The sequence below is a fragment of the Brachyhypopomus gauderio genome, chromosome 6, assembly GCF_052324685.1.
Source record: "Brachyhypopomus gauderio isolate BG-103 chromosome 6, BGAUD_0.2, whole genome shotgun sequence".
Classification (NCBI taxonomy): domain Eukaryota; kingdom Metazoa; phylum Chordata; class Actinopteri; order Gymnotiformes; family Hypopomidae; genus Brachyhypopomus; species Brachyhypopomus gauderio.
In genome coordinates, this window is record NC_135216.1 from 21,708,218 (window position 1) to 21,730,182 (window position 21,965).

Here is a 21,965-nt window from a genome sequence, read left to right on the forward strand (position 1 = left end):
AGCTCTGCTGCAGGTGAAAAGGGATTCTTGAAATCTCTTTCTTATTCTCTTCACTTGATGTTTGGATACATTAAAGATGTCTGCTACCTCAGCAACAGACTTGGTCTTCAAGGTTTTGATGATCGGCACTATGGTTTGAGGTTGAATATTTTGACATGTTGTCAGGTCAGGCTGCACTTCACATGGAAGTCTGGTGTGCTGGGGATCTTTTTATACAAACTTGGGAACGTGTCGATTACATTATTTGTCCCAGGTGAAGCTCTAATCTGAGTGGTTGAATCATTTAAAGACATGACAACACTTTTGTCCTTGCAAAAACAAATATTATGGGCTTTACCAAGCTGTGGACATCAGGATACTTTATGACAATGTAATTTTGCACCCAGTTATTAATGTGAAAGCCCTTGACATTAAAGCGATCCCTTTATTGTAACAATTGACTGATTACAAATAAAGTTGTATACCATTTTAATTTACTATGTCCTTATGCAACAAGACTTCTGTCAGTGACTGTATAGGTTATAAATACTAGTTATATATATATTAGTGGTGGGACTTTAACGCGTTAATTTCGATTAATTAATTACAGGAAAATTAACGCACTAAAAAAATTAACGCATTTTAACGCACGATACACTTTTGCATCGTGGAATGTTTCTCAGTGCACGAGTTCCAGACATACAGATTATATGGACGCACGATAAGATGAGCATGATGCAGATGACTGAAGAGGCTACGCTGGTGGATGGGAAATTTAAATATAAGAAACTTCCAAATGGAAGTTCAAACAAAAATAGTGTTATTTACACTTTATGTAGGAAGAGTTCGCTTATCACAGGAGCACTTCCACCCTTCGTTACCACCTCAACGCAAAACATGTTGCAGCTAAAGCTGGGCGTACACTGTACGATATTTTAAATCGTGTACTCAGCTCCAGCTCAAACTATACGACTAACTCGTTGCGGAGAGTCGGCTCGTGGAGCTGCTTCAACTCTGCGATACTCTCACGAGGAGCGATTTGAATTTCAAACATGTTTGATATTCTTGCGACGCTGCGATTTCTGATCGGGAGTTGGTCGTGAGGTGTGAATCGCTCCTCGTTTACCTGTGTAAACTATACGATGCACGACACGCGATTGAGCCGAAACGAGTGAAAATCGGCTGAAAATGGGCCAAAAATCGCACAGTGTACGCCCAGCTTAACGCGCAGGTCAGTAATGATAACTTAGCTGCTAAATGTATTCCTAGTACGATAGGGTGACCTAAACATCCGCATTTCACATCCTGTCCCGGTCGTCCCGGGTTTTTTTTAAAGTGAGGAAATGTCCTGGTTTTTAAAGTACCTTCATTGGACCATTAAGACTGGATTAAACTTTCGCGAGTGACCGTAGCGCGCGACTCCGCACGCGTTTATACATGACGCGTCATATTATTTGTGTTGTTCGCTCCCTGTGGTCGAAGATAAAGGCTTACAAGAAGCGCTGCACATTGCGTCAACTGATGCAAGTTATGAACTACCGTCCAGGGGTGAGTTTCCCAAAACGTTCTTAGCACCAAGTACTTCTTAACCTCGTACGTAAGAACGAGGGAAAAAAAAACAGGTTATTACTCAAGTAAAACAGGTTATTGTGAAGAGCGCCACAAATGTGGCTCTGACTGGGGATCACTGGACCTCTGTTAGCAACAAGAATGATCTTGGTGTGACAGCTCATATTATAGATGATGAATGGAAGATCCAGGCATTTGCTTTGAGCATGCAGAAGACCACTTCTAGGCACTATGGAGATGCCTGTGGCAGAGGCCTGGGAAATTTAAGAAAAGTATACCATCTAAAATGGTATTAAAAAACATCTTCTGATTTACTTCAATTCTTCCAATATCCTGAGCAAAACTCCCAAAATTAAACAACATTTTTGGTCAGAATTTCCAATGTTCTGAACTGTTTTCTGCACTCATAGATTGGTCTGTGTAGTAGACTGGTGGAAAAATAAACAAGATGTTGAAGTTTGATTATGTTCATTGATTCATTCATCATTCAAACTTAAATTAATATTTCTCATGTTAAATACTGAAATGCGATTAAAATGCGATTAATTTCGATTAATTAATTACAAAGCTTCCGATTAATTCGATTAATTTTTTTAATCGCGTCCCACCCCTAATATATATATATATATATATATATATATATATATATATATATATATATATATATATATATATATATATATAGACTATTAGACTATTTAAGTGGCAGTTGGGCTATCACAGTTGGGTTTTTACATATTTGCACACATTTACGCATTTTTTATAAAAGTTATACCATTACATTCAGTTCTCAACTTAATTAGTTTATATTTTAAAAGTTCATTGCACTTTTTTAAGTAAAAAACAAAAAAGTATTTAATTTTATTTGACTAAATGCTTTCTTACAACACAAGAAATTGCTAAATTGACTAATTGCTTTCTTACAACATAAAATGCGAGCTAAACTTCGGCACCCAGCACTTTCAAATCGCTGATGCATATATTTGTGGCGTTTGTTGTCATCTTAATGTTAACTGTAACAATGAGATTTTACGTAAGTATTTGACATTTGTTTTTCCAAACTTAGGTAAAATTAAATTCTTTGGACATGTTTGAAGCGTGAACTAAGATTTTGAAAAATGTCAACCTGAAGAGACGTGACGTCATTAATCGCTAGTCACGTGATGTAAGTTTGCGTCATGCTCTGTTTTGGATGCTTACTTTTTCGCTTTCATAACATTGTAACTTTAAATGAGCTTATTTGATCTCTTCCGTGGGTTTTTTGGGTTACCCGGAGGTCACTATCGTGGAGATGGCCGACGGTAAGTCTTTTATTATGTGTAGAGAAAACGTAGTATTTTTGACCTCGACCAGCTGGATTGGTAGCTAACTAGCGACTTCGTGAACGATGTTACTAAATTAAATAGCAAAGGAAAGCTTATTTTCCGCTTGCTTGTTTACGAGCTAGCCACACGTGTATCATAACTAAACCGTCACATGTCTAGATCTTATAGGGTCCTCTTTGTCAAAATATGGATTAAACTAATAAACGCCCGCTAACTTGGAAACCGATGGCTAGAGCAAAGCTAACAGTTTAAGCTGTGGCGTATATTGCGACCTTTTACCTGCGGCGAATTTACCGGAGAAACCTGAAATCTTAAAAAAAAACCTTTAACTAAAAGTCAATTTGACTTTTCTATAGTGTCCGTCTTCTGGCAATCCTGTCATTGAACATGGGTAATGCAAATAAAGCTTATTAAGTTGAAATTGCGTAGTAGTGATCAAACCAAAAGCATGCACGACATTAAAGAAAAAGACTGATGTTTCAGACATAGAACGTGTATAGTCTATGGCTTCAATGCTTGTGCAGGTACAACTGCTTCTTTTTCTACACAAAGAAAAACGCGAGATCAATATCCTGCTGTTAAGGTATTTTTAAACGTCGTTTAGACGTAGATGAACACCATCAGGGCTCATAATCAGGATAATAAACTTGTTCAGCCCTCAGGAGAACAGGGTCACAACACACCGGTGTCAGGAAAGCGTTCCTCCAAGTTCAATGATAATACATGTTGTTAAATACAGAATAAAAATGTGTCTTAACACAACTGGGTAAGAATAATAAAACATGGATCTGGGGTAGTGGAAAAGTACAGGGAGAGAGAGACAGAGACAGACAGACGGGGAGAAGGAGAGAAGTTTTAACTGAGGAGCAGACACACAGATAAGGGAGTGAACTGAATGAGTGTTTTGATTGAGGGTTGCAGACAGTAAATCACAAATTCCCTTACACCCACGATCTTCACGCAGTTTGAGTGTTGCGGCAGGTATCCCAAACGGAATTAAATATGTACTGTTTAGCTTGCTAGTACAGATAACTATGTGGTTAAAACACGTTCAGCAAGCACACAAACGCACCATGTCATTTGCCATAAAATATTGTTATGGTATAATTTGTCAAACTTCTCGTTGTACCAGGGAACCCTTCTTTGATGGTATGACGCACGACGACGACGAGGAGGATGATTCCTTTCACGACGAAGAGCATTTTGGCGATGCGTTCAGGTTCGGTTTCAGTGTCGGACCTAACGAAATGTTCGTTCATGAACCACATGTGTTTGGACACATGTTGAAAGAGATGGAAGAACTCTTCGCAGGCCTAGGTGGATTTGGTCAAGGTGTGTTGTTACTTTAAATGCTTATCTCTATGGAAGCCTATATCCGCCACATTATGAAAAAAACGTCCATACTGTATGTAGGCCTATCTCACAATTATGATATAGGCATATTTTCTCATAATTATGACTTAGTGTCTAAAAAATGAGATGCATCTCATAGTTAATTGTTCCGAAATACTAATGCGTTGGTATCTCATAATTGACTTAATATTTCATTGGTACGGTAAATCATAACAAGATAGTAAGTCATAATTCTATATGGACTTTTTTTTCTTCAAGCGGCGGAATTGGGCTTCCGTCTCTCATTCATGCGGCTAATAATGTTGTTTCTACCCTACTGTAGGACACAAAGCACATATAATACGTATACAGGGGTGTAGTGGGGGGGGGGGGGGGGTCGCGGGGGGACGCCGACCCCCCACTTATTTTAACAGGGGGGATGCATCCCCCCAGTGGTGTAGTGGGAGTGTGTAGCGGGGGAACAGCGACCCCCCCACTTATTTTAACTGGATGTTGCTCTTGCTGAGACTGTTACGTCAAACGCTAGGTTTATACATGATGCGTTAGTAATTCGCTATCTCCTGGCGATCGCTACACCGCCACGACCAAACGACCCCCCACTTATTTTTTTAGGACTACACCACTGTACGTATAGTAGGCGTATGCAGTTCACGTTATTAAATACGCACCAGTTTTGATTTTGTGCACTTTTGAAATGCAAGTAGTAAGACATGCAGAGTTTGTCTAAAACGTAAAACAATGAATTGGCTTCATTCTCATTAAAATTTTTATTTTGCATGTATATTTGTAATTATAAATGTATATTTGCAGTTATCTAATGTCAGAATTATCTACAGTTCATTCATAATCTTTCAAAACAATCTTACCTGCATTGCAGGTTTGTAACTGTGGTTGACAGATGTATTCTTACTGTAATTCACAAATCTTTACAACTGTGTGTGTAAAATTGTATTTAACTATTCTATACTATAGCTGTGATCACTTCAAAAAAGTCTAATTGAAACAGTTATCTTCATTGTCTTTAGGTTTCTCCAGCATTGAGATTCCACCTCAAGAAAGACCAGAGATAAATGGGAGAAGAGGAGGAGGAGGAGGAAGTGGAAATTCTCTCAGAGACTTCATGTTGAAGACTCCAGATGATTCTCTCCACAGTCCCCCTTCTGTAAAGCCAAAACATGGAGATCCTTCATCTGTAGTTCCAGACATACCAAGTAGGCCTTTCCATCGCGTGCCTCATTTCTCTAGGGTAAATGACATCTCTCTATTTTTCCTGAAGTCTGTTCGTTATTTGTGATACTTATGAAAATTAGTTTAGTGACTCTTGTGGTGACATTCTTTCATGGTGGTGGTGATATTTAAGGACATTTGGAGTGATGGACCAACACACAGGAACATAGAAAAAAAAGAGGATGGAGGTATGATCATCATCTTTGTAGTCCAGACAGTAACTGTTTCACTTGGCTGATGCAAGTTCTTGTGGACCTTGCTTCCAGATCTAGATTCACAGGTGTCCTCTGGTGGGCTGGACCAGATCTTAACTCCAGCTCCCTCACAGCCTAAAACAAGATCATTTTTCCAGTCTGTTATAGTTACCAAGGTGGTAAAACCAGATGGGGTGAGTAATCCTCCTGTAACACTTTTTCTTCTCTTAAGATCAAATAAAAGGTCACTGAAATAACCTTTTGGAGAAGCATTATAAGAATCATGAGCATCACACATACTGGTGATCAGAGGTGGAAAGTAACAAATTACATTTACTCAAGTTACTGTAATTGAGTACTTTTTATGAGTAATTTGTAATTTTCTGAGTAGTTTTTGAAATATGTAATTTTTACTTTTACTCGAGTAAATTTTGACCTAAGTAGTTTTACTTTGCTACATTTTAACCCCCTCAAGTTACTGAGTAAAAAAACATTGATGGTGAAAAATTAAATGCAGGCAGAAATGTAAACTTCTGAGTCCTGGAACTGAAAGTCAATTGCGTTGTCAGGGCTGGCTCGGCTGCCGCTCCTCCTAACAACACTAGAGGCACCCGAGTCAGTCCTAGACTCTCCAGGTGCAATCAGCAGTGATTCGTCTTAGCTGTCTCTATGGCTTCTTAAGGAAGCTTAGTGAAACGTATCGCTGCTGAATCGTTTTGGCTCGCCTTCACGCCTTCAGTCCTTGCTCTGTGATCTCTGGTTGCATTTCTTGTGTTTAGGTGTCTCACCACCTTATGCTCTCTCTCGCTCTCTCTTATCTCTCTTGGTTTTCTACTACTTATTTGAGTAACTATCTCCTGCGCTACTTACTAGCCTACCCCAAGTTTTCCCCCTGCTTTATCTCTTCCTATCCGTTCTTCGTTTATTTTGGGAAGGGTTTTTGTTTCGTCGCAGCGTTCTGTCTGCTGCCAGTTACTTCCCCTGGCGTCCTAAGTTTCGTTTTCTCGCATTGAATTTTCTCAGCATCTTTTCTGTTGCATTTTTCTCCAGTGTGTTTTGCGTTCGAGTTTATTTTCTACGCGTTGAGTTTATTCCGCGTCTCGTGTGATTGGTTTTGCTGCTTGTGTGTGTGTGTGTGTGTGTGTGTGTGTGTGTGTGTGTGTGTGTGTGTGTGTGTGTGTGTGTGTGTGGACGCACGCACACATTTTGCTCTTTGAGTTTTGTCGGCACTTGGGTCTACTACTCTTGTCTTGGTTTTGACCAGAGACTGTATATACGGTCTCTGGTTTTGACGCGGTGTTTACTTGTTGGTACACCTGATGTTACATGTGTGGTACTTTATGGTACAGGTTGTGATTGTCCTTGTGCTGTGAGGAAGTATGTTCCTGAGCCCAGCTGATATTTTGCAAGTGTGGATGTGCACTTAAATACGCTTTGAAATCGATTAAAACAACTTGTGCTGAATTTGATTCATGACTCATCCTTTTTTGCATTAAATAACTGAAAGTAACTAAAGTAACTTGCACTCAAATTACATTTTAAATGAAGTAATTTTGTACTTTTGAGATGGGTAATTTTACTTTTGAGTAAAAAATTTTACTCTGAGTAAAATTTAGGCAAAGTAAAGATACTTTTACTCAGTTACAATTTTTCAGTACTTTTTCCCACCTCTGCTGGTGATACAAGGATACATACTGGTGCATTTTTGTTCCTTTACATAATTTGTGTGGTCAGAGTATAGAAGAGAGACGAACCGTCAGGGATGGCCAGGGGAATGAGGAAACTACAGTGACACGCTCAGGAAACCCAGAAGATGCACAGGATCCATCTGGTCCTCTCCTAGGAGGTCAGCTCACACACACACTCTGAACTGGCAGTTTCTCTTCACTCTTCAGTTGCTCCAGCAACACTGATTAGAGTGCTGGTTGAAAGGTCATAGAATCTTCACAGAAGACTTTCATGTGGTTTAGTTTAATTATCTTATGTATTTATCTATGATGCATGCTGCAGGTATTTCTGCAGGTTAGCAGTTTTAATATAATTTCTTCTGTCTTCTCAGGTGGCCCTCAGGCATTCCCTGACATGGAGGATAAATTCTCAGTGTTCAGCAAGTTCTTTGGAGGGTTCAAGGGCTAAAAGCAGAACACTGCAGATGGGTATTCTGAAGACAAGGCACAAACATGCAGGCCATTGTCACTTAAAATGTGTAGTGGAGCTTTTAACATTTTCTGAAGCCTTATTTCTTTCTACAATCTTGCCATTTATCATCTGTACTGATTAAAAGTGAATGCCATAACATTATTGATTGTGATTTTTTTTTTTTCTCCAGTATGGGTATTGGCATCCATCTAACTAATGTTAGTGCTATTTAGCTTGCTATTTAGATAATTAAAAAACATTTTAAGAACCCTTGTGGGTTAAGTGGTTAAGTGCATGTATGCTTCATACAAGATCAAAAATAAAAGCTATAGTATACAATTGTTTTGCTTTATTTATGTTCTGTAGTGATTGTCATTTATAGCACCAACTGTAGCCTTTGTAAAGGTGTAAATATCTTCTGTTAACGTGCTCTCTGAAAGCCTCATGTGGTCTTTAAACTCACAGGCCTGGGGTTTGGTGTAGAAAGAGGAAAGCATGATGATGATGACACCAAAGATGTCCAGAAAAGCCACTTTGCAAGCGGTTTTGCACTCACTGGGCCTCCCACATGACCTTCCTGTATTTCTTTTTGTGCTCTTAAAGTAATCTTTATGAATAATAATATGTACGTGTTGGCACATGTTGCATTCCATTTCCACGTAGCTTTTTCTCTACATTGGTTCATCTGATCACAAAAGCTACTTAATACAAACCGGATTCCAAAAAAGTTGGGACACTAATGAAATTGTGAATAAAAACTGAATGCAATGATGCGAAAATTGCAAATGTCAGTATTTTATTTGTAATAAAACATAGATGATGGATCAAAAGGTTAATCTGAGTACATTTAACATTTTAAAGGGGAAAAATATGTTGATTCAAAATGTCACAGTGTCAACAATCCCAAAAAAGTTGGGACAAGTAGCAATAAGTGGCTGCAAAAAAGGAAATTGAGCATAAAACAAAGAGCTGGAACACCAATTAACACTAATTAGGTCAATTGACTACATGATTGGGTATAAAAAGAGCTTCTAAGAGTGTCAGTGTCTCTCTGAAGCCAAGATAGTAAGAGGATCACCAAGTCAATTGTTGCGCAGAAAGATGCAGCAATACCAAAATGGTGTTACCCAGCGTAAAATAGCAAAGACTCTTAAATATCGAATTTAATTTAAAATTCTTCTGTTGACCTATAATGCATTAAATGGTCTTGCCCCACAATATCTGAGTGTATTCATTGCTTACTACAACCCATCTCACCCTTTGCGCTCCCAAAATGCTGGATTTCTTTTAGTTCCAAAAATTTGTAAGACTACAGCTGGAGGCAGAGCTTTCTCCTTTAAAGCCCTTCAATTATGTAATAGCCTTCCAGCTCCAATCCAAGACTCTGACACAGTTCCAATCTTTAAATCTAGACTTAAGACTCACCTATTTAATCAAGCCTTCAGTTAATATTCCCCTTATAAGGTGTGGGGCTCAGAGGCCCCCAGACGTTGAGACTTCAGGTAGTCTGTTGATGCTGTCATCCAGCTGTGTCATGGCATCACTCTAGTTGTGACAATGACTTGGCTGGAAAGCAATGTCTCAGTGAGCCCTCGTGACTGTGGTCACCTTTGTAGCCCTCCCTTTAGTTATGCTGCTATAGATTAGCCTGCCAGAGCCATATGCTAATCACTGGCACGTGAGCTATGTATGTTTAAATCAGTGTTTGTTTAAATTTATGTCCACACAATCAACCTGTATTGTCCATCTATTGTCATGCTTCTACCTAAGACAATTGCATGCAAGCACCTACAAGCACCTAGGATATGGTCTGGCTTGCTGGTGGATGTACTGATGCCGGGGAGTTAGATGTGCCATTGTTGCAAGAGGACATGCTGATGCTAACTCCTACCTGAGACTCACCATCTACACTGAAGGGACTGTGACTACTTGGCCGGGGAACTAGAACCATATCTATAACTATAGAACCAATTTTTGACCACAAATACAGATTTGTGCTAACGGGCCGTTAATGGGCTAATGGGCCGCAATTTCATTGCATTTTCCTCAACATTAACACATATTATTATCATTGGCTACTTTCAACTTGCTATATGTGAAAAGGTTCAAGTATCAGGTTCTTTTTATACCAGAAACAGATGGTTCAGACTGATTTTGATCCTCAGGTGATTGGCACGGCAGCCCTGCTGATCTGCATTCTAGCGCTTGGTGATTGCCACAACACTCCAGCACCCTCTGGTCTGGAGCCCATCCCAGTGGGTGCAGTTGTCATGGTAATTGGCATCTTGATGGGATAAAACAGTGGATATGCCATAAATCCAGCACGAGACATTGGGCCTAGAGTCATCACCTGCATTGCTGGCCGGGGAGATGAGGTTTTCAGGTCAGTCTAACGCTCACACGTCAGCACAAGTTTCTCACCAGTTTATAGAAATATTACTTAGGTATCGTGACAGGAATTGCTCATTTACTTGGACATTTGATTTCTGAGAGAAAAATTATTAACGGAAACATGAATCTAACCTGTGCCTGGGTTAGAAATAGATTAGGTCTTGTCACATACTGCAGTTCATGGTACATGCAGCAATTCAAGGTCTTTTACACACTTATATTCAGTGTTTCTCCTTTTTTAAGTGCAAGTTTGTTTAAATGGATTGTCATATAAAGAAATAGACTATTTCCAGACTTTTATAGTATTTATGAAACTTGGAAAGCAGCTTCTCCTGTAACAATTTTCCATTTTATTCAGAAACAAAGTAGAATTGACACAAAGTGTACGGCAGTAAAACAGGCATACCCAAGTTCACCACAGAATATGATGGATGTCTGAAATTCTCCTTATGCAAAGGACATACAACAGGTGACTTAGGTTAGACACTCATACATCCATACACAGATGACTCACATGACCACAATATTATTCATAATGCATTTTTAAGAAATGTGGCTTTTAACGAGCACAGACACTTTGTATAGGAAAGTCTACTATCAAATGAAAAAAGAAACAATATTGTACATAAAATGCATCAGCAATCCATCACACTCATTGTTTTTCTTTTTAATTAGAATAAATTCATTAAAAATACACCCAGGCTCCTTTTCCCCCAAAAACGATACTTTCACGGTGGATATCTGAAATCAGCTATAGGGGAGGGGAAAATGCAACACAAATACAAAAGTCTAAACTTGTTCACATTTTCTAAACAAAACAACCAGAGCAAGCCTTTAATGTACTGCATTTATACAGGTCTTAATTACACCTCTGTGGCGTAACTGTTACGTGTGATTTCTATGATATGTTTGCAACATTGACCTTTTGACATTTGCAGTTGATGGAGCTGACTTTATATCCCCCGTTGCCTTTTTCTCCTTGATAGACCCACAGCACTCGTTTCAAACCTGATCGGACACCAACACATCCATATTTATCACTTCTACTTCTGCTTTTCATTCTGCAAAGTCATCTAATGACTCACAATAAGTACGAATGATTCATATAAATAAATATCAATAATACAATGATACAATATTGTTATTAATAAAAGTCAGTGTTTTTGTACAAACAGGAAAACCCTTCACTAGCACCCTTATTTTGCTTTAATGCTCTGTTATGATTTGAGTTCAAATTCTGGATCAGGTAGGATGGGACTCTCCAGCTCTAACTAATAAACAACCTCGGAATGGTTTCAATTTGACCTAAAGTTTGTCCTAATGCCTAGCTTGTGTAAACACTAGACACCACAATGAAATATTAAAGAAAATTATGTAAGGAAGAGAGACCTGAATGTGTGTAATGTATTTAAATAAAATATGAATGTTGGTTTCAGACAGAAAAATAAAAGGGCTGGTCAAAATAACAATTATGAATATATTTTTTTGTATTGAAAATTTTGATTTAAAAAAAATCTAGACTAGTTGGCCAATATCATGTAGCAAGCAGTTCAAATGTTTTTCGGTCTTTATTATTCTTAGTTGCTCATTCAATCCAATCTTTATGACCGTTTACAGCTATTCAAATTTGTTTGACTTTCTAAAGCAAATTGCTAATATATCTGACTATATTAGTATGTTCATCATGTACTGACAACAATACAATTCAAAATTGGTGGGTAGATTAGAATTAGTTGCTATTGCATGACAGCTGCACTCTTGTAAGTCTTTGTATAACAGTGAAGTAAAAGCAGGTGCATGAAGGTAGACACAAAGAGAAGCTGGATGTTATGGAGACAAGATCCATTCTAACCCGAACCCCCTTTCCCTCTCCCCGAATCAGTGTATAACTTCACTAACGCCACTGATTGACCAGCGAGTTGCAGTCGGTATAAAGCTGTTCACCTTGCAGTGACTTTTCCTCTTCATTGCAGGTAGGAACCTCCACTCTCTGGTTCCCTACACCTTCCTCTATCCTCACACAGGCTTGTCCGTCTTGTGCGCGGTAATGAAGGCCATGCCGTGGGTGCGGAAGTGTGTGTTGAGGTCCGCGGCCTTGTCGAAACGCCGGCCGCACACCCTGCAGCTCATGCCGGCCTCGCCCTCCTCCCCTGCCCTGGGCGAAGAGGGCGACGCGGCGTGCGGCGACACCCCCGGCGACGGGGCCGCCGCCCCGCGCCCATCCTGCTGCTCCTGCCGCAGGCGGTGCGTGATGAAGCGGTGGCGGCTGAGCGAGCCGGCCGAGGCGAAGCACGCGCCACACTGCAGGCACTGCTGCGAGGCCGACTCGGCGTCACAGTGACTGGGGATGTGCCGCTGGAACTCCTCCCAGTCCTGCGTGGTGAAGCCGCACGGCGCACAGCGGAACGTGCCGTCCTCCGCGTCCTCCTCCGCCGTCCGGCCCTCGGACGAGCGGGTCCTCTTCGCCGGGCTCTCCTCGCCGCCCGTGTCTGTTGCGTCGGCTCCTCCGCCCACGGAGGGAGCTCCACCCTCGTAGTCGGCCTCGGACGAGCTTCCCGCTCCCTCGCCTGGTGCTGAGCGTTTCCTAGTGTTTGGCGTATTCTGAGGGGGGACATTGAAAATATAGTATACAGTATATAAGTATACAGGTCTGTGAAAAAAACACATTTGAACTCTTTTGGAAAGAGGGTCCTGAAGGTTTCTGAATTTTCCATTTAGGTTTAAGATGGTCAGGTTCTTGCTATTGCTCAAATGTAATGGGCGGTTACACTGAATACTTGCCACTATAACCTACAAGAGCTGTTTTTTCCAGATTTTTTTTTTGTTTATTTTTTAAATACTGTATACAACTGCAAACAACCCTATTTTCTGGTTGTAGTCTAAAGGGTCTGTGGGATAATTATAAATGGTCATTACATCATTATGCCAAAACAACTCTAATAATGCCCTACAATTTTTGCACAGTATTGTATGTGTTATCTCAAATTACTTTGCTAATGAGTCTTTGGGTTAAGGAAGAACTTGGTAGTCCTGGTCCAAGTATGAGTGACACCACTGCAATCATGCAGTAAGACACAGGAGATGCTCCACTTACCTGTCTATCTATGGGCTGTCTGGCTCGGATGCCATGTCTGACCCGGATATGCTTCTCCAGAATCAGACGACTACTGAACGTTCGCTTGCCCTCTGAACAGTACCTGAAATTGAAGCACAAACAAATTGTTTAAATTCTTCTGTGTTGAAGTATCTGAATTGTTCATGTTCATTAGACAAATAGCTCACCTGAATCCAAATGTGTCCATAAGACATCACAAACGATGATTGCACAATGTACAAACATGTTACTACATATACTAGGCTAATCAGATTATCTATAGCAGGTATCACCAAATGGCGGACCGCGGTCCGGATCCGGACCCGAACGCCGTCCTGTCCGGACCCAATCACATTCCTGATTAACTGGATACGGACCCAAATGCCAAAAAAAATTTTAACGGGAGACTATATTTTAAAACGGAGAATTTATTTTTAGACGAGTGTTACGGTCACCACCCATTTGAGTGTTACGTTCAACCCCCCCCGCTCAACAACTTTCGTTCGCCACCCCCCCCCCCCCCCCCACCCCCCCGCTCAACAACTTTCGTTCGCCATCGCGAACCCGGACCTAAGGTCTGAGCTATCTGCCAAAAATGGACCGCGGAAAGATTTAATTGATTACCCCTGATCTATAGGTTATACTCACTGTAAGGTCAAGTTGGTTATTTAAATTGGAATTGGCACCTGTTTAGAGTATTTAAGTGCACAGGACACACATGTGGTCCCAAAAAGTTTGGACATGGTCCATATTGCCAATATATATATGTATATACAGGAGGTCCTCAGGTTATGTCAGTCCCGAGTTAGTGTTTCATGGTTACGACATATCTCCCATTTACTGTATAAAGCCTTGTTTCGACTTAAGTGGTTTTGCGTCATAAATGTCGTAATGCAAACTTTTTATTACTGTTTTTATTCCTGTTTCATTTAATTATTAAACGTATTTTATGTGTTTTTTGATTATTACTGTGTTAGGATAGGATAAGTGCTTACAGTATGTTATTTACATCCAGTATGTACGTAATGCTGACTTACACAGAGAATCGGTTTATGACACGATGTAGGAATGGTTCAACATCGTAAGTCGAGGACCCCCTGTATAATCAACATGACAAAGATGCTCAGGCTTTGGTGAACTCACTGGCAATGGAAGACTCTCTTGACGCCCTCATGAATGACACGAACATGGCGACGCAGGCTGTTTGCTGAGCTAAAGGAGCGCTCGCACATCCGACATGGGAATTTCTTCATTGACTACAAGAACCAGAGAATTATGCATCACATTATGCTGTCTACATGCATCTTTAAAGCAAAAGTCTACATGGTTTAGCACGGACTTACTCCTGCTTATGGCACTGCTCTCAAAGTCAACGTCTGACTCATGCAATATTCCCCAAAATATGAAGTATCTTTAACATTATTTAACTTACTAACAATGTTAAAGATGCTAAATATGTACCGTTCCATGTTCCTTCTTCATATGGTCGATGTAATCCTCCCTCTCAGAGTAACGGGTCTTGCACTCTCGGCACCTCCACTCCATGCTCCCACTCTCTGGAGAACTGGGTTCCTCCTCTTCCTCGTTGTCGTCATCTTCCTCTTCATTCTCCTGCTCCTCCCCTTGTTCCTCTTTTTCATCTTCCTCCTTTTGTCCCTGTGAGGACTCCTCGACGCCAACTGTTGCTCCTGACTGTTTAGTTCTTGAGGTGGAGTTAGCACCGGTAACTGAGACAGTGGATGGGGCAGTGGGCAGAGCCTCTGTTTGGCCTGACAGACCTCTATGGGCAGTCTGAGTGACAGAAGAGCAGGAAAACCAATCAGAGATCAGTGAGGCACTTTGCACTTGCAAACTGACTAAAGTAGCCTGAAATGTATTATGTGCTTGGTACAGAGCTTTGCACAAGGTAACACTGATGCTACCTAGTAAAGGCCAAACCAAGACTTTATTGTATGCCTTTGTTGACGCCACATTCTTCTGAGGGGAAAACAAAGAATGGGCAACACAAAAAGGCAAGATAAAAATATAAGCTGAATATATAATTTATTTATTTACTGGCACTTTAAAGGCGCACTCCAGAATCAAATATTCTCAGAAACATAATGACACCTTTTTAGTATTTTTTGTTTTTAGTTTTAAATGTACCCCAGGTATAAGTAAACTATTTTTGTTGTACTACAATTCCATGCTACTGCCTTTTCTGACCCAAAACCTAGTCGATATCAGGGATGAACCTTTAGGAGCTACGATCAGGAGAACTTTTAGGAGCCAGGACTCTTTCATGGTAGTGCCTTAATTATTTGCTTTTACTGTGAGAAAGCTTCCCAATTTTGATTGCTGCTTACAGTTTAAAAATATAAAGTAAGACATTATAAAAATGTGAATACATGTGCCCTATATTTCATCAGACTGGAATAGGAGCAAGCCACTTCCCCAAATCCACTGAATGTATTTGATTCTGGAGTGAATCTTTAACATGCACAGATGTAACAACATTTAGCAATGCACTATTGGAATGCAGAAACTAACCTTGATGTGCTCCATCATAGAACCCTTCTGAGCATATAGTTTGGTGCAGTCTGGACACTTGAACACATGCACTTTCTGCTTTGCCAAGTGAGTGTCAAAATGCATATACAACAAAGGTTTCTGGGTAAAAACTGTGTCACACATAACACACTTGTAGATCATCCTAAGGAAGAAAAGATAAAATGAACAGAGATCAGACAAAATTAAGAATTCTTATAGCTCACTGGCCATTTTGAAAGATTATCAGTTTCTTTGATCACCACTGCAAGGACTGTCGTGTTCAGGAAGGACAGGAAGTACTATTTTGGGGTAAACACAAGGGGAAGTGTGTATTTTAAAAAAACTGATCTACTTGTTAATTATGCAATTGGAAATGCAGCAACACACTGCACAATAACTATACCATGAGGTAAATACAAAGTTAGAGAAGCAACTTATACCACTTATATTCTGTGCCCAGATGTATATGTCGGTGCATGTTTTTCATGAAGAACAGCACAGGTTCCTAATACGTACTTGGCCTGTGCGGCAGTGAGGGTGGGATGCTGGGTGCTGATGTGAGCCTGGGCGCTGGGAGCCGATTTGAAGGCCATCGGGCAGTTGGGGCACTTGTGGAACACCTCGCAGTGAGCTGTCTGAATGTGAGACTTGATCGAGTTCAAACCACCAAACACCACCTGACAGCTGGAACATCTGAGAAACGGATCAATGATTGTTAATACAATGGTGCACATGTAGCTTTCTCCAAACCACTTTGGTTTAATGGTCACTATGAATAATAGAACAAACCAACAAAAAAAACCTAACTGAACTGTGTAGTATCAGAGCTGAGTAAAGAAAAGTCTTAGCTATGCTGGCAGCTAGCACAGACTAAATCTTCAGAGCAAACTATTTTCTCCATACATGCCTATTTTTATACATTCATGACAACATGAAGACCTGTAGCCAATGCGCCTGGCGAAGTGCAGACAGGCCTCCTCCAGGTGTGTCTGAAAGCTGGCCTGGCGGGCAGTGCCGCCACACTCAGGACACACGTGGGGCGCCCGGTGTTTATGGATCCGCTGGTGGGCTGACACACTGCATCCGTTAGGAAGCATCATCGGTGGAGAGCAAAGCATACATGTCTGAGAGAACAAAAGAAAGGAAAGGTCAGATGTTCACCATCATGGAAACAATCCTTAAAATTCCCTTCACTACACTGTAACTGAAATTATCCAATTCCACTGGCATGCACTGCAATTTATAGGCACCTTATTTTTTTTCATATTGTTTATCAATTACACATAGTCCAGAGGTTACTTACAGAATTGGGGGTAGCTCTGATTTGCTGAAAGTGGGCCACAAGCTCGGCCTTGCCTGTAAACTGAGCCTGGCATTCAGGACATTTGAAATTGTGGTACTGCAGGACTTCACCCTTCTTACATGGTAGGGGCATAAGGGCATGGGGACTCTGGGGCCCACGGCGAGCTGGACTCGGCTGGGAAGCAGCCGTGCCTTGAGAGGGCGAGTCCTTAAGTGGACTGGAGGTGGAAGAGACCGTTTGGGCTCCTGATTGGGCAGATGCGGTTGAGAGGGGTGGAGAAGATAGCGTGGGCGAGAGCATACCTAGAAGTATGATGGGAAGATTAGAATTATCATTCTATTTTCATGTTAAACTCATGTTAAGAATTATCATGTTAAACTCACGTTCTACGCACATTTATAGTGACTGACTTGTGTGAAATCAGTATGTAAAAGTGATGTATTTTAAAACAAAGGACTCAGCAGTAGTTTCATACCAATTGGAGTGGTGTCCTGCTGGCCAATCATCTGCTCCACAGTGACCGGTCTCATGACTAAATGGGAACACTGCATAACCAGCCCTCTCTCCTTATGTTCCCGAGCATGTAACAGCAGACTGCACTTATTAAAGAAGGCCAGACGCTTTGCACAGTGGTTACAAGTTACTTCAATTCTTAAGGAGCGCCTGTCATAGTGGCGTGCCAGGCTACGCTCCAGGGCAAAGGCATCTCCACACTCTAGGCAGCGATACCCTGCAACCGGCATGGGGAGTCCCCACTCGGGTGGGGGTGGCGTAGAGAGATCCGGACGGTAGCTGGGGAGCAAATTCTTGCTGTTGAGAATCTTATTGAAAGCTTCCACCAGGCTTGATTGGCTACGGGAAATAACAGCGCCCGTGCTGTTGACTATAGAAGCTGGTTTGCAAGGTACATGGACATTGGGAGCTTCTCCATTAGTCGCCCTCCCTGTGGAGGCACGCACACTGATGCCACTAACTGCAGGCGTGACTGGCAAATTGGCAGCTTTTGTGATACTGACAGCTGTAGCAGAGACCTTGGTCTTGTCAGACGAGACACCAATTTTGTTTTGGGCTTTGCTTGCTGCTGCCAGCATAGCACTGCTGGCCTCCAGAGTAGACACCGGCAGGGTGGAACCTTTCACCATTCGACCAGCTGTAGATTCTGCTTTCTGGACTCTGTTAGCAGGGACTGTCCGACTACCTGGCTGCACTTTTACAGAGTCTGTGCCTTTGCCTGCAATGGCTCCTTTGCCTGCTACCCGGGTAACCGTTCGGGTGATGCTTCCTGTTGGGGTCTTGATGGTCTTTATACGCACTTTAAGAGGCCTAGAGGGAATGTTACCATCAGCCGCAGTGCCCCCACTGGGTGCGCTGACGTTGGGGACTGTCGGGGACTGGGTAGAACTGCTCTCATCTTCCACTTGCATTTTTTCTTCCTCTTTCTGTCTGTTGTCTTCACCGGTTAAATTAGTAGTATCCCCGTTGTCTTCATGTGTTCCTTTGCCCACCTCCATCTCCTCTTCTTCCTCTTTAGGTTCTCGGAGGCCAGCGGATGGTGAAGATGCAGGACCTGATGGGCTGAAAGATTTCTTGGAAGCTGCAGGCATTGCTACTGAAGCCTTAGGGATCTCAGGCTCTGGACTTTCTGGCGAATCACGTTCCTCGATCACATGTTCTGGGTTTCGCTCTTCTGGAGGTGGGCTTTTCCCAGTCCCTGTCTGAGCAGGTGTGGAAAGCCAGTTCTGTTGTGCCCGAGGTGATGCTGGTGAAGCCATGGGGATGTCCCCTGGTTTGGGGTAAGCAACTGAAGACATGGGTCCGAAGTGGGGGAGTGAGGGGGACTCTGAACTCTCAGCAGGGGACTTGAGTCTACGTGAGAGTTTTGGAGAGGTAGGAGAGCCTGGACTTTCTTGAATGACCAGTGAACCCCCAGAATCTGGATCTGAATCTTCCTCATCCGAGTCCATACGTCTGAATCCGGATCCACTGTGGCGTGGAGTACCATTGAATGGCTCTGTTAAAGCTGTAGCAAGTGGTGACGAGGCAACAGTTCCTGAAACACGTGACCCAACAGAAGGAGAGGATGATGAAGGTGACGAAGAAGGAACTGCAGAAGACGTTGGCAGGTAAGGTTTGGGAGGGGGGAAAAAAGGAGATGCTACTCCACTTGTGCCAACAGGAATAGCAGCGCCTTTCGTCTTCTCCAATCCCTCCAATCCTGTTTCTTGCTGCAAATGCTGCTGCTGTTGCAACAACTGCATTTTCCTGGCCCTTCCAACAGGGTCTCCAGCTCCTTGTGCCATCAGAGGTTTCAGCTTATTGAAGATATTGCTGCTCTGTTTGGAAGTGTTTGTAGGTCCCAGCACTGCCCCTGTAGGATCTGGATTCACTTTTGAGGAACATAGTGCCCACTGCTCTCCATTTGGCTGGCCTCGGGACTGAGGCATATGAGCTGACCCAGACGAGGACACAAATCCATTATGATTGAGAGGCTCTGACACTGGTACATCACCATCAAAGGGTTCCGTGCGAACCCGGTTCTTTACAATTACGCTAACAATAGATGGGTCAGTCTGTGAATCTGCGGAAGGGCTGGGGGCTCTAATGGTTGAGCTTCCCCCTACTCCACCGTCACCAGATTTTGTAAGGGACCCACTGCTTGACCCTTGGTGCCCCTCCACCTCTTCAGGTGCTGACTGAATGGCCTCTTTGGCATCGATATCAGGAATATCAAATGCTGCCAGCAAGTCATCAAAATCGGGGGTCTTCATGTCCCCCATGCCGGGACAGTGGACTCAATCCTGTAAAGTATCCCAAGAAAATATCCATTACATGAAGTCATTGCTTGTTTGGGGGTTAGGTCATAAAGCAATTTTGGGCCAATAGACATGTTCATTCATGTATTAATTATATAACCATGTTAAATTGTATACTAGTCAACTATACTATATAAAACTATATATAGTATAGTAAACTATATAAAAACTATATATAAACTGAAGATGGAGATGTTTGTAGAGACGTTAAATCTTCCACTGTATAGAATAAATTGGTTGACAGGCAGATGAATGACAGTATAGTTGTGTATACAGTCCTACTAGCAAGACTGACTGTAACCCATTTTAGCTCGTATCGATAAGTGTAATTTTACCCTATAGAGACTGTGTTGTAAACATCTACCTCGTTTTAGTCAGCCGCCACTACAGCTGTCAATGAGTACCTTTGTTAGCCCACCAGCTGATCACTAAATGTGCTTCTTAATTGAACCACGTGGACACACATAACACGGGTTGATTAATGAAACGTGGTGGCTCATAATTACCAGCGCTCTTTACAAGCGGTTTGCCACCAACATCCTGCTAGGTAGCGAGCGATGTTTTATGTGATGCATCGTCAACAAACAGCTAGCTTGCTAGCCAGCTAGGGTCTCGATATGGTAAAACACAAAGCAGCTAACTTTAGCCAAAGAAAGCCAGGATTACTGATTATTGACAAGGGTGGGTGTCTATCTATCTAATTTACAGACACGTGAAATGTTAAATGAATTAATAACACAGAACATTCAAGAGGCACCAGATTCGTGGTCAACGTTTATCTTTTAGTGCAGACTAATCCACACTTCCACCTGAACCAGACGATTCGCTAGCTATGCTAGCAAACGCACTCGCTAGCTGCTCTCGCAACGTATCGGCAGGCTAACTGGCTAATCGTAAGGAAGATCAAAACCAAACCTAATCCCCTTAGGGATCTAATGCACTTAGATCTTGGTCTGTAATAGGACGTATCATTACATGACTCCGTGGCAATGCACAACGGATAATCGAGTAGATTAATAATTAAAGAGCGCGGACGTCTGGCTGTACCTAGCTAGGTTAGCTTGGTTAGCTTGCTGGCTAAAGTTTATTTTAGGCTCCGTCTTGCTGGCCACCGTTCCCAGCCGAGCCAGCGAGGGGTCATTTAAACGAAGGCCACTGCTTGTAATCCAACATTTACTTTCGCGTGAATGCTATCGGATCGGAACAAAATGTGCCCAGTGACACCCGTTCCCGAAATCGCTATTCGAAAATCGTGTGTCGTGAATATTTCTGCGTGGAAACAATTATTTGTTTACCTGATTTTGAGATTCCCGACTATCCTCGCTCCAGTTGAAGCGCCTTAACTTCCCGTCATCGGTCGAGTACGGGCAGGTCCAGACAGATAACGAGTTTAGGTCGCTACATCCACCACAGCTAGCTAGCAGGCTTTAGTATATTTTTTGATTTCTTATGTTTGTCAAAATGTAAGAACGTCTATTATAAACGCTTTTACATGTTTAACTGTGCATTACTTAAAGAGCGATGATACATTCTCCCCAGCGTTTATGGTTTTATGTATTTGCTCCCTTCCAGGATCTCATACGTGGTGTACCCTGGCTGACTTGGTTTTGCTTTGCTTGTACTTTTGTGTAGAGTATGCCAAGGGAGGTCAGCTAATACATTATCATTTAGGTTTCTACTATTATTTTTTTATTCTTGTTTGTTATAAATGTAGCAACAGAGCGTATTTGTGTGTGTGAGCGCTTTTTTGTTTGTAGATGGATGTAGGTTTTATAAATTGAACATTGTTTACAAACATTTTTTTATTATGAAACGTTATAGTGTGTTAAACCATCTCACTGCATATGCTTGTCACTCTGTGTCTGCCAGGCACTGCATGAACAGTGGTGAAACCAGAACAACGATCAGCTGATATCAGCAAAATATCACCACATAGACTTGATTGTTTGACATATTACTTGGTGTGTAGCAGGTACACCACCAATTTATTATTAAGTTGATGTGGGATTACAGTTACATTTAGTACTAAATACGTCAGACAAACTATAA

The 21,965-nt window shown here is 41.8% G+C and overlaps 2 protein-coding genes and 1 non-coding gene across 4 annotated transcripts; 1 reads left to right on the top strand and 2 right to left on the bottom strand.

Annotated features, from left to right (window-relative positions):
* The first annotated feature begins 2,692 nt into the window (after positions 1–2,692).
* Positions 2,693–7,948, top strand: hax1 (HCLS1 associated protein X-1). The gene is made up of 7 exons (XM_077009661.1): positions 2,693–2,849; positions 4,006–4,205; positions 5,252–5,472; positions 5,587–5,641; positions 5,720–5,841; positions 7,382–7,493; positions 7,707–7,948. Exons 1-7 carry the CDS (start codon positions 2,779–2,781, stop codon positions 7,781–7,783), a joined length of 858 nt encoding a protein of 285 aa, XP_076865776.1. The 5' UTR covers positions 2,693–2,778; the 3' UTR covers positions 7,784–7,948.
* Positions 7,949–10,510: 2,562 nt separating this feature from the next.
* On the bottom strand, positions 10,511–21,448 carry znf687b (zinc finger protein 687b). 2 transcript variants are annotated; one of them, XR_013131914.1, is made up of 11 exons: positions 21,212–21,448; positions 17,579–19,901; positions 17,104–17,405; positions 16,740–16,924; positions 16,317–16,493; positions 15,801–15,963; positions 14,733–15,062; positions 14,415–14,527; positions 13,272–13,374; positions 12,122–12,778; positions 10,511–11,185 (listed from the first exon to the last, which is right to left on the bottom strand). XR_013131914.1 is itself a non-coding variant. In XM_077009660.1 (10 exons), the coding sequence occupies exons 2-10, from the start codon at positions 19,878–19,880 to the stop codon at positions 12,194–12,196; spliced, it is 4,260 nt and encodes a 1,419-aa protein (XP_076865775.1). In that variant the 5' UTR covers positions 19,881–19,901; positions 21,212–21,448; the 3' UTR covers positions 10,511–12,193. The 2 variants fall into 2 exon arrangements, 1 of the variants encoding a protein (XP_076865775.1); XM_077009660.1 differs by having other exon boundaries at positions 10,511–12,778.
* LOC143517795 (small nucleolar RNA SNORA13) lies at positions 15,148–15,286 on the bottom strand. Its single transcript, XR_013132056.1, has one exon. It is a non-coding gene; the product is annotated as a small nucleolar RNA SNORA13 (small nucleolar RNA).
* Positions 21,449–21,965: the final 517 nt, after the last annotated feature.